We start from the raw sequence: 15374 nt of genomic DNA, 5'->3' as shown, positions 1-15374 counted from the left end.
TTATTCCTTCAATTATTTCTCCAACAAGCATTCCAAATTTCACTATGACCTCTTCATAAAAAATGTTCCATTATGAGTGTAGATCACCCTGGCAAAATTTCAGAATTTTTGGTATAGTGGTTGGGCCGAAAACGCTGCTGGACCTCTTACAGGTCCAGTTTTCCAGTTTTGCTTCTGCAAAAGATTGGACTGATTGTTTGAAGGCCTTCCACTCAAAAACATCTCTGGCACTCTTCATAAGAAATGATCCTTGGGCTGTCTAGAATGGATCTGGAAAGTTTCAGCACATTTCGATTTCATTTGGTTAGTCTGCCACCCCTCCTTCCTTGTCTAGCTCGGTTTTTTCCTAGCCGAAGTAGGAAAATATGCTAAAGTTGACTTGTCATACTTCCATAGTAGGCTTTATTTAGCCTCTAAATATATATTTCGAGCTTGTCGACAATATATAGCTTGAGCCACTGACATTGGCTCAATTTCTCCAAGACACGCCTTGTCAGGCCAAAATGTTCATTTTGGGTCCAAACAATTCTGGCTTTTCATCAATATATTGGCTATTGCCTTCTTTAAAAAAAAAAAAAACAAACTTAGACAACTTCAAGAACTTCAAACATTTATCCAGATTCCACTACTTTCAATTCAATTCATGTCTGTTTATAGTTGTCATTCTGTTTGTTTTTGGTAATACCTTATATCAAATTCTTAATCTCAACAGAGCTCATAAAACCTTAAACTGCATTCATGCTTATAGTTGTCATGTAATCGTCCAAGTGATGATGTAGAACTTTTATTTAGACATTCATTCAAATCGATAAGGATACTAAAGACCAACTGCATGTTAAGGTTTACGCATAATGGCGTTTCAATGGATTGTAATTAGGTAAAATTATACTTAAATTATTGTCTAATTAGACGTGATAACTTTAGGTTTTGCTTGCAAAATGAAGGAACAATCAACTAAAATCTTTCAGTTTGGTGAGATTAGGATCATTGACATCTAAATATGAAATCCAGAGCTTGCTAATTATAAGAAATAAAGGAACGGTCTCATTAGGCAATTAATATTCTAATGTTCTTCATTATTTTGTAATAATGTGATGGAAAATTTCACGGTACATTAATGTACAGATTCATCAAATAACAGAGGTAGATTTATCTGTGTATTAATAATTAGTAAACTACCTTGACTTGATCTCAAAGTAGTTTATATCTAAATCGAGATAGTCTACCTGTACTTTAAACTAGTCTACTTAATGTATCCATATATAATGTATCGATATATTATGTGATTGTGTTTCTAGCGATCGAAAGTTCAATATTTTGAAGTCTTAAAACTTTAGATGTAAGAGCCGATAGATCATTATACGCAGTAGTGTGTACCACATAATGAGCTCATTCAATGAGACAGCGACTGTCGACGTGCTTCTTTGTATCTCTAGGTACAATTGTGTGGTAGTACATGTCAACACAAAAGACAAACAAAAACTCTGTCAGTGAGTCGGAGATTATTCATTATCAGCAACACGCAAACCGTACGATTGTGGAGGACGTAGTACGGTGAAGGACGGTGGTGCAATATTTGCAGGTGATGGATCAAATTCTCTAGAAATCGACTGCATGCATTTCAATTTCAATGTTGTTTGGTGAGCTTGATACAGCTGTTTCACTTTTGGAAACTATTTTGACTGAAAATAATGAAGTCGGTTTGACCGGTTGACCTCAAGAGACCAAAATTAATTAGCTTCGTTCACATTGTAGACCTATATAATAATTATTTCACGTTTGATTCGTAATAATAAGATATTAGTCATGCATACAGCATACACGTGTGTGTACCTTTACATTTTTAGATAGGTGTAAGTCTTCCCTTGAATCCAAATCATGAATTCCCTTATTCTTTTGAGTACTATTCTAGTCTCATTTCAATTTTATTTGATAAAACATATCTTCTTGCATATGCAATTTAATGATTAAATAATCATCAATTTGATTTTGTTTACAAAAATAATTATTAAACAAAAATTTAAAAATATATAATAATTGTGATCAAAATTACACATAAAGAGAAAAAAAAGAGAAAAGTGTATATTTTGACAGATAAAGTAATTAAAAAAGAGTTATTCTGTTAAGTCTGAATACAATTGGTACGTAGTTAAAAATATTATATACGAATTTTTTAAATTAATTAATGGTAGATGAATAATTCAGTATTATGTAATATGTATTCAACAGCTAAAAATGACCATAAGGATAGCAAATGGAGGGTGTATGATCCTAAATTCATATTGGACTGGTTTCTGATATGCGATAGCTAAATGATTATCATTATCCCTAGCTTCTCCTAAGGTAGCACAGTAAAATAGATACGTGTGTACGTAAATGTGTACGTAACATAACCACGTGGCGTGATGTTATTGCTTCTTTCAAAATTCAAAGAATGATTGATCATGCACGTGTTGACATTGCCAGCATCTTCCCACTTAACGTAACTACATCGAAGTGCACTCCACCTCCTCTCATAATAATGCTATAATAATCACCGATGCATACAAAAACAAACATATATATAACCCCACTCAGACACTTAACAAATTCTTACTGAAACCCCTTCGTTTCCACACACTGAATCTCCCCTCTTCTTCCTCAGAATCAAACCTTGTACATGACCCAAGAAATTAATCAAACCCTCCGGGCAGATATGAAGGAAGTACACGAGCCTGCAGTCAAGTACAGAGGTGTACGCAAGCGAAAATGGGGTAAGTGGGTGTGCGAAATCCGGGAACCTGGAAAGAAAACCCGGATATGGCTAGGAAGCTACGAGGCCCCCGAAATGGCCGCCGCCGCCTACGATGCGGCGGCATTGCACCTCAGAGGACCAGGGGTCCTGCTTAACTTTCCTGAAATGGTTGATAGTCTTCCGAGGCCAGCGAGTTCGAGTCCCTCGGACGTGCAGTTGGCGGCTCAAGAGGCGGCAATGAGGTTTAGGAGACTGCCAATGGGGTCGGTTTCGACGGAGGTGGCTGGTGGCTCGAGTGGTGGCGCGGCGCCGGTGACGGTGGGACTGTCGCCGAGTCAAATTCAGGCGATTAATGAGTCGCCATTAGACTCGCCTAAGATGTGGATGCAGTACATGTACATGTCTCATCGTGATGAGGCTTTGTTTTTTGGGGAGGACATGCCATCGTCTATGGGTTTCTATGATGATCATGATGATGGTTTGCAGCATCAGTCCATTTGGGACTCCTAGTTTAGTACTTTTCACATATAAATGATAATGTAGTAACTAGCCAATTAACTAGCTACAATATATATATATTCAACAGATTCATTCAAAACATAGACAAAATAATGTTAATCTATGTTTTAGTTGTATACTACTCGATCAATTGATGGTAGTTTCTAGGATTTCCAATTCGTAAGTGTAATTTGATCGATTCCAATCCAAGAATTTATGAGAGGTTAATTTGCAGCTTCCCATCATGATCGAGTTGGTGAAAACTAGACACAGATGGTGTTTGGAAGCAAGAATGACGGTCTTAAGGTGCATTATGATGGAGTTTATAAAGATTTTAGAGCGTACGTCTTTGACGTTTTTTCGTCTTCCCTTACTAGATAATATTGGTTTTATAGACGTAGAGGTGATGGTAGTGATTATGATAATCGAACTTGCTTGATTTCAAAGTTGGAAACTTATGACACAAATTCAACTCCTCTCTTCTTCGATGTCGATTTCATTTGTTACATATCCTCATTTGGTGCCTTGGTAGCTACTGGCGGAGAAGAATAGTTTTTTTTTTTTTTTTTTTTTTGAGAAGTAAAAACTAAAAACCTACTTAAAGATAAAGGTAAAACAACACAGCACTTTGCCAACTAGAAGAATAATAGTCAATATCAAATTTATGTGTCTTTCACATATCTTTTGAGAAGGAAACCAAGTGACTGATCTACTGGCCGATTTTAATTTTTAGATGATAAGTTTCACTTGATGAGACAAATTGGGTCTTCTTAACTACACCACCCCAACAACCACCGGCGGTGGGGGAGTGTATAGTTTGATTGGCAATGTCAGCCCACCTCTCTCTATTGGCATTTATGGTTCATATTTTGCTTTGGAGAATGAAGTGTCTCGCCTTCTCCTACATTCTCTCCCTCGCACTGTCCATTTATGATAGGAAACAAAAAGAAAAAATCCAAGACATCCAGGCGAAGCCATATCTCATCTACAGTATGACTCGCAATCTCCTTCTCATTGCTGACTGCATATCCCAAAATAGCTGTGTACACACCCCTTTTAAAGGAAACATTTCTTTTCAAAAAACTTGCACAACCTTTGGAGAAAAAGTATACCCAAACCCATTAAACGAGGATATACAGCAAAGGGCAAGATTAGCAATGTTAAAGTCTGTTAATATAGTAGACCTTACCAAGTTAGCTTGTCAGGTCATTACATTACCAGAAATGAGAACACGTATAGTGGGATTAAATCTTTGATTTCTTACTTCATTAGGTTTCATTTTCTTTGCGAACTGAAAAATTCCAATATCCTTAAGAAACAGGCGTATATTGGGCACATTCTTTAGATTGGTCCTTAGGTGCCCTCAGTTGAACTTATTCAAATTGGTCAAGTTGGATGCAAGCAACCTTTTCAAAAAAGTTGGATGCAAGCAAAAACAACACATGACAATAACACAATAATTTAACGAGGTTCGGCCAAATTGCCTACATCCTCGGGCCACCATGATGATGATGAATCAACTAATAAAGAAGGTTACAATCATAAACCACTCTAGGTAATCTCACTCCTCTCAACCCCTCTCAATAGAGAGCCCCAGTTACACCCAAGAAAAACCTCACAAGCATTCCTCTCAAAGAAAAATCTCTTAGGGAAGCATCTCTTCCTAAATATAGATTTTCACAATCCTAGTACTACTAGAACAAGTCCCCTCTCCTTGAGAAAGAAGAAATTAAAACCTTGCAGCCTTTGGGACTTTAGCTTGACTAAGCCCGTGACATGCTGTTCCTCTCAGTTGTGAATCTTCTCCTGAATTTAGTTCCACTAGATTCAACAGGATTCCACTTCAATCAGGATTTCACCATGTCCAAGCTATTTTGAGCTGCAACCCTCATTGAACATCCCCTACATCATTTGTCCTTTGGTTGAATTTGAATCAGCTCGGTTTGGGTCACATCCACTCTTCCCCTCTTCCAAGCTGCAAAAAGTTTCAGCCCCTATAGGATAAGAAAATCGATGGAAATCATATACTGAATTAATCTAGTGACATTAATTTGAATACGAAAACTAGCTTGCAGGTGGAAATTCAAATGTTCAAATGCGATATTACCTAGTTTAGGTAATCCTCATCCACTGATCAAATGGATGAAAGAATACTAGACAGTTCTCCCTTGCTAGTGCGTCACTTCTTCAGACAAGTCCTACATAAAATGCATGTGTTGATCAAGATGAAATTCATTGTTAAGCAATCAGCATCTTTCAAATTAGGTTGCACTACAAATTCAAAGATACAATAGACACGTTTTCTCCCAAATTAGGTTCATCAAGTTGCAAATATGAGAGTTCATTAAATTGTTCACACATGCAAACCTTCATATCTTAATAGTACAACTGTGCATTATAAAAGGAGCATTTATCAGTTTTAAACTCTCATTACCTATACTTCTGGCAGAATTGTGAAAAGCACATCAATAGTCAAATGGATGCAACGATGCAAGACAATTTCCGAAATGGTGTATCACTGCTTGACAATCCTCCTGCATAGCATATGTAGTCATAGGATTACAGTAAGAAGGTGCAACGTTAACATTATTTCATAATATTAGCCCAAACCTCAGTTTCTCTGTTACCTTTGCTCCATTTGTAGAACCTCATGAATCAGCTGCCAACTGGACAACTATTCTGAGTCAGTTATGCTTCAGTTTAGCCTGTACATAAATGTTAGTAAGATTTTATTCTACAAGAAAATGAAGTCTATACTACATAACACAGGTTCGAAATTCTTGTTCGGAAAGATGCATACAAGTGATATAACTAAAGTTTGATTATACCTGAGGTTCACCATGTCTTGGGATATATCCAGCAACTGAAAACTTGAGGTGGGTTTGAACACCCAGGTAAATCTAATAGCGCCTACATTGGTCAGTCGAATAGATTCCAAAATGCAGCTCAAAATCAGTCAATCAAGATCCAAGATGCAATTAAATCTATGTTTTGTAATTCAAAGAATTAGAAATCGGCATAGCACTTACCATAGCACTAATCAGCTTGCCAGCACCAATTCAATTCCTTTCTGCATCAGCCTGGCCTGCTCATAAACTTGGTTTGATATTTTGTATACACCAGATACATAAGGTATATGTGTATAGGAGATATATTGTATACGAAATGCGACATATTGCAAAGCATGAGGAGTATGGGAGAGTCATCATGTTTTGAGGAAACCAGCCACTGCAACTTTGAGGGGTGAGCATGAGCATGACTTTGCAATATTTTCTGGCAAGAAGTATTTTTCAGACTAAGTCGTATATAATCCTATTCTGGAGATTTACAAGAATTCTGAGCTCTGGGAACAGCTATTAATGGACAACATTATAACAGATGCAAAAGTTTTTATCCGTGTTCCAAATCAGTAAAACATGTTTAAATTAGACTTCACAATAACAGCAGAAATCTTAAAAGAGTAATAGTTACACTCATTGGACTTACTTGTTAATTGAAGAAATACAACCAGCTATTGTTATAATCAAATCATCCAATTGAAAACAATGGTTGACAATTTTTAAGATCAACAAATAATGATACTTCCATGACCATCCATCTTGTTATAACCATTCATCTTGAATTTGGAGATTTCATAACTTGGGACACTCTTTTGTTTTGCCCTGACTCCCTGACTGAAAGACCAAGAGATCTTTGAAAAAATTCTGCAGTGGTCTTTATCTTATTAGGTGACTTTAATTTTTTTTTAAATTTTTATATTCTTACATGAAATTCTCTAGAAATAATACTAGAAAGAACACCTGAACTACTGCAGTGTATACATAGAGATTCAAACAGGGCAACCAACCTCATAAGGCCTTTGGACTTAATTGGCAGAACGTGGAAGCGAATTTATTGAGACTTTTGGTCATATAGACTCGTCCCTCTCTTTCACGCCACTAAATCCCATCTGATGCAAAGTACATAACAAAACTAGTGACTATAGATTTAACAACTTGCAAGAAATGACTCAAGCCTTTAAACTGTTACATCATCTCAGATACAAATGAAAAATTACAACTCTATGTTAAGTACCTCACCAATCAGTCAAAGGACAAGAAGTCTACAAGGGCACAGAGCTACACAAACAACCCAACAAGAACAACGACCCTAGGTTACAGCAGCCTTCCTATCTAACAGGATGAAAGAGACTGTAATATTCGAACACGTCGAAACATACCAGTCTTATTGCACATACAAATAATTAAAGACGCAGCTTTGTAGGAACCAGTTGAAAAGTAAAATCCCCAACACAAAATTCAGAATGTGTGCCTTGAAATTCAATGTTATCATGGAGTTACATTGAGTAGAATAATCTAAAGTAAACTACATGAATACAAGACAAATTTAGGAAGACATAATTTAATAGGAAATATAGAACAAAATGCCTTCTTTAGCAATTGCAACTTAACTCACAACCTGCAGTCGCTCTCCATCCAAACAAAGTTTTAACACTTGATTAAATTGATAAGGAAAGCACAGGACATCTAGAAATAATGTTGACACCATATAAAAAATGCAATGCAAGTAAAATGCCAGCCACACCACAAACACATATAAACCTCATCTCATTAATGATATGTCTAGTTTATAGTTTGTAGTACCTCATCTCATTAATGATTAATCAGCAGCTTGACAACTCCGATGCGGTTTTGGAGTCTCCATGCTTCTACATTTCCTACACAGTAGATTTTGATTTATATCAGATCCATAGCAGAAGAATTAGTTTGTATTGGCTTACAAGATTATGAATTCCATGGTCCGTAATTGAAGGTAATTTACAGAGTTTTGCGTGCGATAAAGACTACCTGAGTGTCATGTTATGCTACTCCACTGCTACTTTGAGGTCTGACCTGCCAAAAAATCATCATTACAAATCTATATAGTTTGCATCAAATTTTACATAAGCTTCTCCTAGTCTCAAATACAGAAACTTAAAGAATCCAGAGCATTGGAAAAGACTTGTAGTGCATTCATGACCTTAGGAAACAAAGTCACCTTTCGGAGTTACAAAAAAGTTTAGAAAGTGTGAATCCTAAAACTAATAGAACAAGTCACCAAGTCCTTGTGATGGAAGAAATATACCCCTTTCTGCCTTTTGGACTTCAGCTTCCACTGCTGACGAAGTCCGTGTCATGCTGTTCTTCCGCTTTTTTGTGATTCCTTTTTTCTAGAATTTGATTCCACTGGACTCCAACAGAATTTCCAAGTCAGTTTCCACCATGTCCAAGCTTTTTTGAGCCGCAAGTCTCATTGAACATCCCCTACCTCGTTTGTCCTTTTGGTGAATTTGAATGAGATCAGTTTGGGTCACATCCACTTTGCCCTCTCTTCCATGCTATAAACTTCAGCCCCAATAGGATAAGAAAATCCATGGAAATCAGATACCAAATTTATATAGTGACATTAATTCGAATCTGAAAATATATATAGCAAGTGGAACTTCAAGCCTTCAACTGAGATATTACCTACTTTAGGTAAGCCTCATCCACTGTTCAAATGGATGACAATCATAAACTGTTTTCCTTGCTACTTGCTACTGCACCACTGCTTCAGACAGGTCCTGCATAGAATTCATTTTCTCTAGTTAAGCAACCAGCATCTCTATTCTAGTCATACAGACACAAGGGACGTTTAATTTATATTCCCTAAATATCTTAGTAGTTTCTAATCACTCACTTCGAGCTGTTTTTCGTAGTGGCAGTTTAAATTAGACACGTGAAGGTCTAGTAGTGTAAAATCTGAAAAATATACCTTACTAAAGAGGGGGGAAAAGTGAAACTCCATGTTGTTCAATTTAAAGCAAATTTGTTACCACTATGATATATATGCTGCTTCTCCAGTTATGCTAAATTTGATTCTCTGTCAAGGCAGGGCCAAATTTCTGCGAAATAACAACCATATAAGCATTTCTTTAGGCATCATTTTTTTTTTTTTTCTAAAATGAACATTCAAAATAAAAATTAATGAAAGTATCAATATTAGAACAAAACAACAAACCTCAGGGAACATTTGGAAACTTAACAGTAGACCGAATGAGATATGGGTCATTCTGCACTTCCATCTTTTTCATGGAACAAAAAGCTTCCGCTACTAAGGCAAGAAAATCAAATGCAATGTAAATTAGATACTGAATTTTGAAACATTAGAATACAAGAACTACCAAGTGCAAATTCAAGCTTCAACTGCTACATATATAGAAATGCTTCAGATACAGATGCCAAATTACTACCACGTCTAGTTAAGAGCCAAGTCACGCCAATATCTGCAAAGGAAAGCTTCGAAAATACTCCTGCATCAAATGTGTTAGTCAATATGGATTTCATTCCTTAACCTATAGTTGAAGCATGTTCTGACAACTAGAGCAAAAGAAAAAGGAAGAATTTCCCCCTTAAAGAAAACACACGTGGTGTGCATAGATGGTCAAAGAAGCATTTCTCCAAGGCATTTTTATGCATGGAGGAGAGGAACTAAAGAGTGTGTGTGTGAAACAACCTTATGTTGCCTTCAGGTGAGTTGATGGAAACTTGAAGATAAATTCAATTCAGACCTTGAGGGCAAATCCACTCTTCTGATGCAAAGGAAGTTAGATAGGATACTAGTGATATTAGAATTTAGTAACTATCAACTAAAAGCACTCTCAAAACTATTGCATAGGATCATTTCAGATGATGGTGATAAATTACTTAATGTATGTAAGAAACTACCAACGAGTCAAACGCATACGAGAAGTCAAGAGAAGTGTTTATATCTGCTTAACATCCCACCTGCATAGAATGTGTTGATCAATTACTAATTGATAAGGAAATCACAGGACATATAGAAATAATGTTGACACCATATAAAAAATGCAATGCAAGTAAAATGCCAGCCACACCACAAACACATATAAACCTTGCATGGTGATACAAAGGTATTTCTAGTTTATAGTTTGTAGTACCTCATCTCATTAATGATTAATCACCAGCTTGACAACTCCGATGCGGTTTTGGAGTCTCCATGCTTCTACATTTCCTACACAGTAGATTTTGATTTATATCAGATCCATAACAGAAGAATTTGTTTGTATTGGCTTACAAGATTATGAATTCCATGGTCCGTAATTGAAGGTAACTTACAAAGTTTTGCATGCGATAAGGACTACCCAAGTATCATGTTATGCTGCTCCACTGCTACTTTGAGGTCTCACCTGCCAAAAAATCATCATTACAATTCTATATAGTTTTGCATCAAATTTTACATAAGCATCTCCTAAGTCTCAAATGCAGAAACTTAAAGAATCCAGAGCATTGGAAAAGACTTGTAGTGCATACATGACCTTAGGAAACAAAGTCATCTCTCGGAGTTAGAAAAAAGTTTAGAAATTGTGAATCCTAAAACTAATAGGACAAGTCACCAGGTCCTCGTGATAGAAGAAATATACACCTTAGTGTTCCACTGCTGACAAAGCCCATGTCATGCTGTTCTTCTGCTTTTTGGTGATTTTTTTTCTAGAAGGAATACCAGAGTGTCATCATGTCTTGAGAACTCCAGCAACTGCAAACTTTAGAATCTACACTATTTTCTGCAAAGTTCATGACGATAAATTACAATCTTTTGCATATAATTTTCACATTAGGTTTCATATAGCTTCACATCCAAACACTTGAGAAGCGTGAAACATCAATTACTAACTTCCTACATGTTATAATTGCACCCTTTGAACTTACTTGTAAGTGAAGAAAGAAACCAGAAGTGTGAATTCAAATGCCCTTGAGCAGGAGTTGAATGCTGAGCCCGAACTATTGGAAGAGGCAATAAAAGTATCATAAGCAACTAGTAAGATCTTCAATGTGGAGTATGCTCTTGGCTTCTGTCACTGCCTTAAAAACCAAGACCCTTGATAATGCTCAATTGCTGTGATACTTTTAACCTCTTGATATGGAGGTGCCGTTGTGTTCATATCCTCATTCAAGGGACAGTCCTGACCATAACAGAAGGAACCTGTGATATTATAGATGGACCTGCAACATTATAGAGTGGTACGTTGACATCAACTACTAGAAAAATAAGATTCCAAGTTCTATAAATTTGAAGATAGAATAGACACATGAGTTCTCTCCCAAGTATGAGAGTTCATTGAGTTGTCCACGACTGGAAACCTTCATTAACTTAATGGTGCAACTGTGTACTATAATCCTAGCTTTCATCAAGCTTTTTCAATTCTTATGAAGGGTTACTTCAGATACAGAATGATAAATTACCTATAATTTAGACAGAATCATGAAAAGCACATCAATCAGTCAAATGGATGCCTCAATGCACAGCAATCCTCCTGCATAGTGCATAGAATGGGTTGATCAAAACGGAATTCATTTCTCAAGTTGGAGCTAATCAAATTTATGTTTGCACAGTAGACGAAACCAGAAACCAGCATATATACTGATAGGATTGAATAAGAAGGTGCAATATTAACATTACAAGCAATTTTCTCAAACCTTAGTTTCTCTGCTACCTTTGCTCCATTTGCAGAACCCCATCGATCAGTTGGACAACTTCAAGGTTCATTGTGATTATGAGTCGGTCATGCTTAAAGCTACCTGTACATAAGTTTTTGAAAGATTTGATTCTACAAAAAAATGAATTTTATACTACATAACAAAAGTGTGAAACTCTAGTCCAGAATGATGCATACAACTAGAGTCTGATCCTACCTAAGTGTCATCATGTCTTGGGCAATCTAGCCACTGCAAACTTGAGGCAGGTTTGAACAGCCTGCGATAGGGTGCTTGAAATCTTTAACTTGGTCGACTATAAGTAACGTCAGTACGTCGGGGATAGCGATTACCTGAAGATTTCAAAGAACATAAATAAACAAAGTTTGCTCTGCAGGTTGCAATCAAAAAACTAAATACTCTGCAGGAGTACATGAATATTCCTTTGAAAAGGGGATCAACTATTCCTTTGAAAAACTAAATACCCTGCAGTATAGTTTGATCATCAATTAATTACATACCAGAATAGTTTGGCTTCCGCAAATTAATACCCTGCAGTATCTATTTCTCTTCCTTTGAAAAGGGGATCAACTCCCGAATGTTCAATTGTGACGTTTGGGATGCGAGAGATGAACTCGTCAGGAAGGCTGGCAGGAAGGCTCTTACAACGACGGATGAGAAGATTCTGCAGTGGTGCATTTTGCAGGAAGTCTGGCAGTTGTTTTAGTTTAGGACAATTCAGAATATGCAAGGAAGAAAGGCGTGGCATTATTGAAATTGATTTCATTTGGGAATTAGAAGAACCCTCTTCTGCCTTTCCACCTAATTCCCACTTTTCTAAACTCAGCAAGCAGCCAAGAAAGAGTGTTTCCAAACTGGGGAAGGATGATGATGATGTTTCTTCTTCAGCTCCGAAAAATTCAGCTCCGATCTCTTTCAGACGAGACATGTCCAATAGCTTTACTACTTTAAGGGACGGCAGTTTCCCGAGAGGAGGCAAAACAGAGGAGTCGCTGCGACGAAGATGAAAGACTGTCAATCTGCTTAAATACGACGTCGTCATCCAAATGGGCCAGGTGGGGCCATCATACCACCAAATTACCAAAGAGTCCAAATTTTCATGCGGTCGCAAGGCATTCATTACTCCAGCATTTACGTCGTTGTCGCTGTCCTCCTCCGGATAAATAAGTTTTAAATGAGAAAGATGAAGTTTTTGATTCAATTCTGCTTTCTCGGCCTCACTGGGCATTCATTACTCCAGCATTTTCCCCAACCCTTGAAATACGGATGTCAAGACGGCGAAGCTGATTCATCATTCTCAGATCTCCGAATGTCAATGCCTCGGCATCTTCACTACAATAAACAGAAGTGCCTCCGTCTAGTGTTCGCAAATTCCTTATACGCCTAATCCCTTTTGGTAAGTACTTCAGCCAACGATCAACATGAAGGTGCTTCAAGTTAATCAACTTCCCCATATTGTCCGGCAACTCTTCAAGCCTGCCGCAGCTATTAACCCTCAAAGTTTGCAAATTGTACAAGCTACACACTCTTTCGGTTAATCTGCTCAAAGTACCATTATGAGACAAATCAAGATATCTCAAATGTGTCAAATCACCAATCTCCTCTGGCAACTGCTGGATGTTGCTGTAACTCAAATTCAAGGTCCTCAGGCATTTCAACTGTGAAATCAAATTCGAGTCTATGGCAGTAATTCTTGAACCAAAAGTTGTCAGGGTACGCAAAATTTTGCTATTCGCTAAGTTTGATATCAAAGATGGAAATGGACCCTCGGGTGCTGACATTAAGGTCAAATGGCGAACCCTGTCATTTGCACTCGATGTCCCTGTTCCATGGGTACCCGTAGCCTCCATAGTAAGACACTCATTCTGGGTAAGATATTGTACAAAATCATGCACAGTATCATGCATTTTGCAGCCTATAATTTCCTTGGTAAGTGCATCTTGCTTGAAATCTTGAAAGAAACATCGCATTACTAACTTGGTAAAAACTTCTCTACCTTGTGTTGCCTCTTCTTTGTTTTCTCCAACATTCAGATAGCCTTGTGACATCCACTGCTCGATAAGAGTTTCTTTGTCGAACTCAAAATCTTTGGGATAAGTAGCACAATACAGAAGGCAACTCTTAATCTCCATAGCCAAATCATAATAACTGAGTAATAATGGTCGAAAAACTTCTTCTTGAACCACTTTTACCTTCCATATCTCACTGTTGAGAACTTCTTCCCATTCTCTAATTGTCAGCTTATGCAATAGGAGACTACCTAAAGTCTTCAGAACCAGAGGCAAACCGTCACATTTTCTAACAATTTTCTCAGCAATATCTCCAGACACCTTGTTGGACTCATCTCGTTTCCTATCCAGAAATGCAATACTATTGAATAGTTTCAAAGAATCTGAATGACTCAACTTTCCCAAAGTGATCATGTCACTGGTTGCTCTCATCATTTGAGCAACCCCCTGGTTTCGAGTGGTCACCAGAATTCTGCTGCCTTTAGAACAAGTTTCCATTAGTTCTGGTAAACTCAACCTCTCCCACTCTGTTTGGTTTTCTGTCCACACATCATCTAAAACGAGGAGAAACTTCTTGTCCTTGATATGTTTCTCAATGTCTTCTAATAGCTTTTGCAAGCCAATTGAACTATTTTGGGATTCTCTACTGACAAGTTCAAGGATTTCTTTTGCAATCTTGATGACATCAAAAGGGTCTGAGACACAAACCCATGCTTTGATATCAAAATGGGCTTCAACTCGTGCATCCTTAAAGACTAGTTGGGTCAAAGTTGTTTTCCCCAATCCTCCCATCCCTACAATAGGGATGACAAGGCCGGGACTCTCCTTCCCTAACAACTCACTCACCAACCTCTCTTTTTCAACTTCCCGCCCAAATATGGTCGATACATTGACGAAAGATGAAGTTATAGGCCGTGGATTAGGTTGTTCTACATTAACAGGAAGCATGGTGGATTGAAAGCTAAACTTGTTTTTGTCAACGTCAATCTGAGTCAACTCTTCATTCAGATCTTTTATTGCACTACCAATCTTATAACGACGAGTTACCTCATTCAATCGGGCAAGACAAAAGCAATTGGAACGAAATGAGAAACGTACCTCCACATCAGAACCTTGTGTTTCTTGTTTCTCAGCTTCTCGTTTCCCAATTTCAGTGTTCCAAGTGTCTAGCACGTCATCCATCTTGTACGACACGTCTTTGAGCTGATCCAACCAGTCTCTCACAGCGGGATCCTCCACTTGCTTCTTCTCGGCATCGTGAAGCACCTTCTGGATAAGTTTGAGGGTGCTTCTGAACTTGTCAACGTCCTTCTTAGCTTTCAAAACCAGTTTCACCCCTTCACTTGTATGGTGGTAAACAACTGAACCCAATTGTTCAACAAGGAGGTTGACGAGTGCCTCGGCCATTTCTTGAACGAGTTGGAGATTGATTCACGATTAGTGGAAACAGCGAAAGCAAGCTAGAGTAAAGCTATGTATCTCCTCTCTTCTACCCAGTTCGTTAATATAGGGAGACCATCACTTTGCCATCCTCATGGCTTTACGTACAGTCCACAGTTAATTACCATCATGACTTTTATTTACCACCCCAATCATGCA

General features: G+C 37.6%; 2 protein-coding genes across 40 annotated transcripts; one reads left to right on the top strand and one right to left on the bottom strand.

Moving 5' to 3' along the window:
* The first annotated feature begins 2617 nt into the window (after positions 1 to 2617).
* LOC133741724 (ethylene-responsive transcription factor ERF022-like) lies at positions 2618 to 3518 on the top strand. The gene has a single exon (XM_062169440.1). The coding sequence runs from the start codon at positions 2660 to 2662 to the stop codon at positions 3242 to 3244; it is 585 nt and encodes a 194-aa protein (XP_062025424.1). The 5' UTR covers positions 2618 to 2659; the 3' UTR covers positions 3245 to 3518.
* A 1138-nt stretch (positions 3519 to 4656) lies between these two features.
* On the bottom strand, positions 4657 to 15337 carry LOC133707513 (putative disease resistance protein RGA3). 39 transcript variants are annotated; one of them, XM_062133141.1, is made up of 22 exons: positions 12267 to 15337; positions 11965 to 12098; positions 11749 to 11850; positions 11515 to 11585; positions 10981 to 11274; positions 10697 to 10835; positions 10390 to 10460; positions 10212 to 10285; positions 9979 to 10038; positions 9504 to 9563; positions 9272 to 9364; positions 9026 to 9155; positions 8740 to 8880; positions 8357 to 8616; positions 8080 to 8124; positions 7876 to 7949; positions 7080 to 7181; positions 6061 to 6505; positions 5860 to 5937; positions 5667 to 5766; positions 5340 to 5430; positions 4657 to 5207 (listed from the first exon to the last, which is right to left on the bottom strand). In XM_062133141.1, exon 1 carries the CDS (start codon positions 15180 to 15182, stop codon positions 12984 to 12986), a length of 2199 nt encoding a protein of 732 aa, XP_061989125.1. In that variant the 5' UTR covers positions 15183 to 15337; the 3' UTR covers positions 4657 to 5207; positions 5340 to 5430; positions 5667 to 5766; positions 5860 to 5937; positions 6061 to 6505; positions 7080 to 7181; positions 7876 to 7949; positions 8080 to 8124; positions 8357 to 8616; positions 8740 to 8880; positions 9026 to 9155; positions 9272 to 9364; positions 9504 to 9563; positions 9979 to 10038; positions 10212 to 10285; positions 10390 to 10460; positions 10697 to 10835; positions 10981 to 11274; positions 11515 to 11585; positions 11749 to 11850; positions 11965 to 12098; positions 12267 to 12983. The 39 variants fall into 39 exon arrangements, 38 of the variants coding, with proteins under 38 accessions (XP_061989125.1, XP_061989120.1, XP_061989140.1 ...); XM_062133136.1 differs by having other exon boundaries at positions 9998 to 10038; XM_062133156.1 differs by having other exon boundaries at positions 9272 to 9361; positions 9998 to 10038.
* Between the last annotated feature and the right edge of the window lie 37 nt (positions 15338 to 15374).

This window comes from Rosa rugosa, chromosome 4 (assembly GCF_958449725.1).
Source record: "Rosa rugosa chromosome 4, drRosRugo1.1, whole genome shotgun sequence".
Lineage (NCBI taxonomy): Eukaryota > Viridiplantae > Streptophyta > Magnoliopsida > Rosales > Rosaceae > Rosa > Rosa rugosa.
The sequence above is the reverse complement of the archived record's forward strand: the minus strand, read 5'-3'. Positions and strand labels throughout refer to the sequence as shown.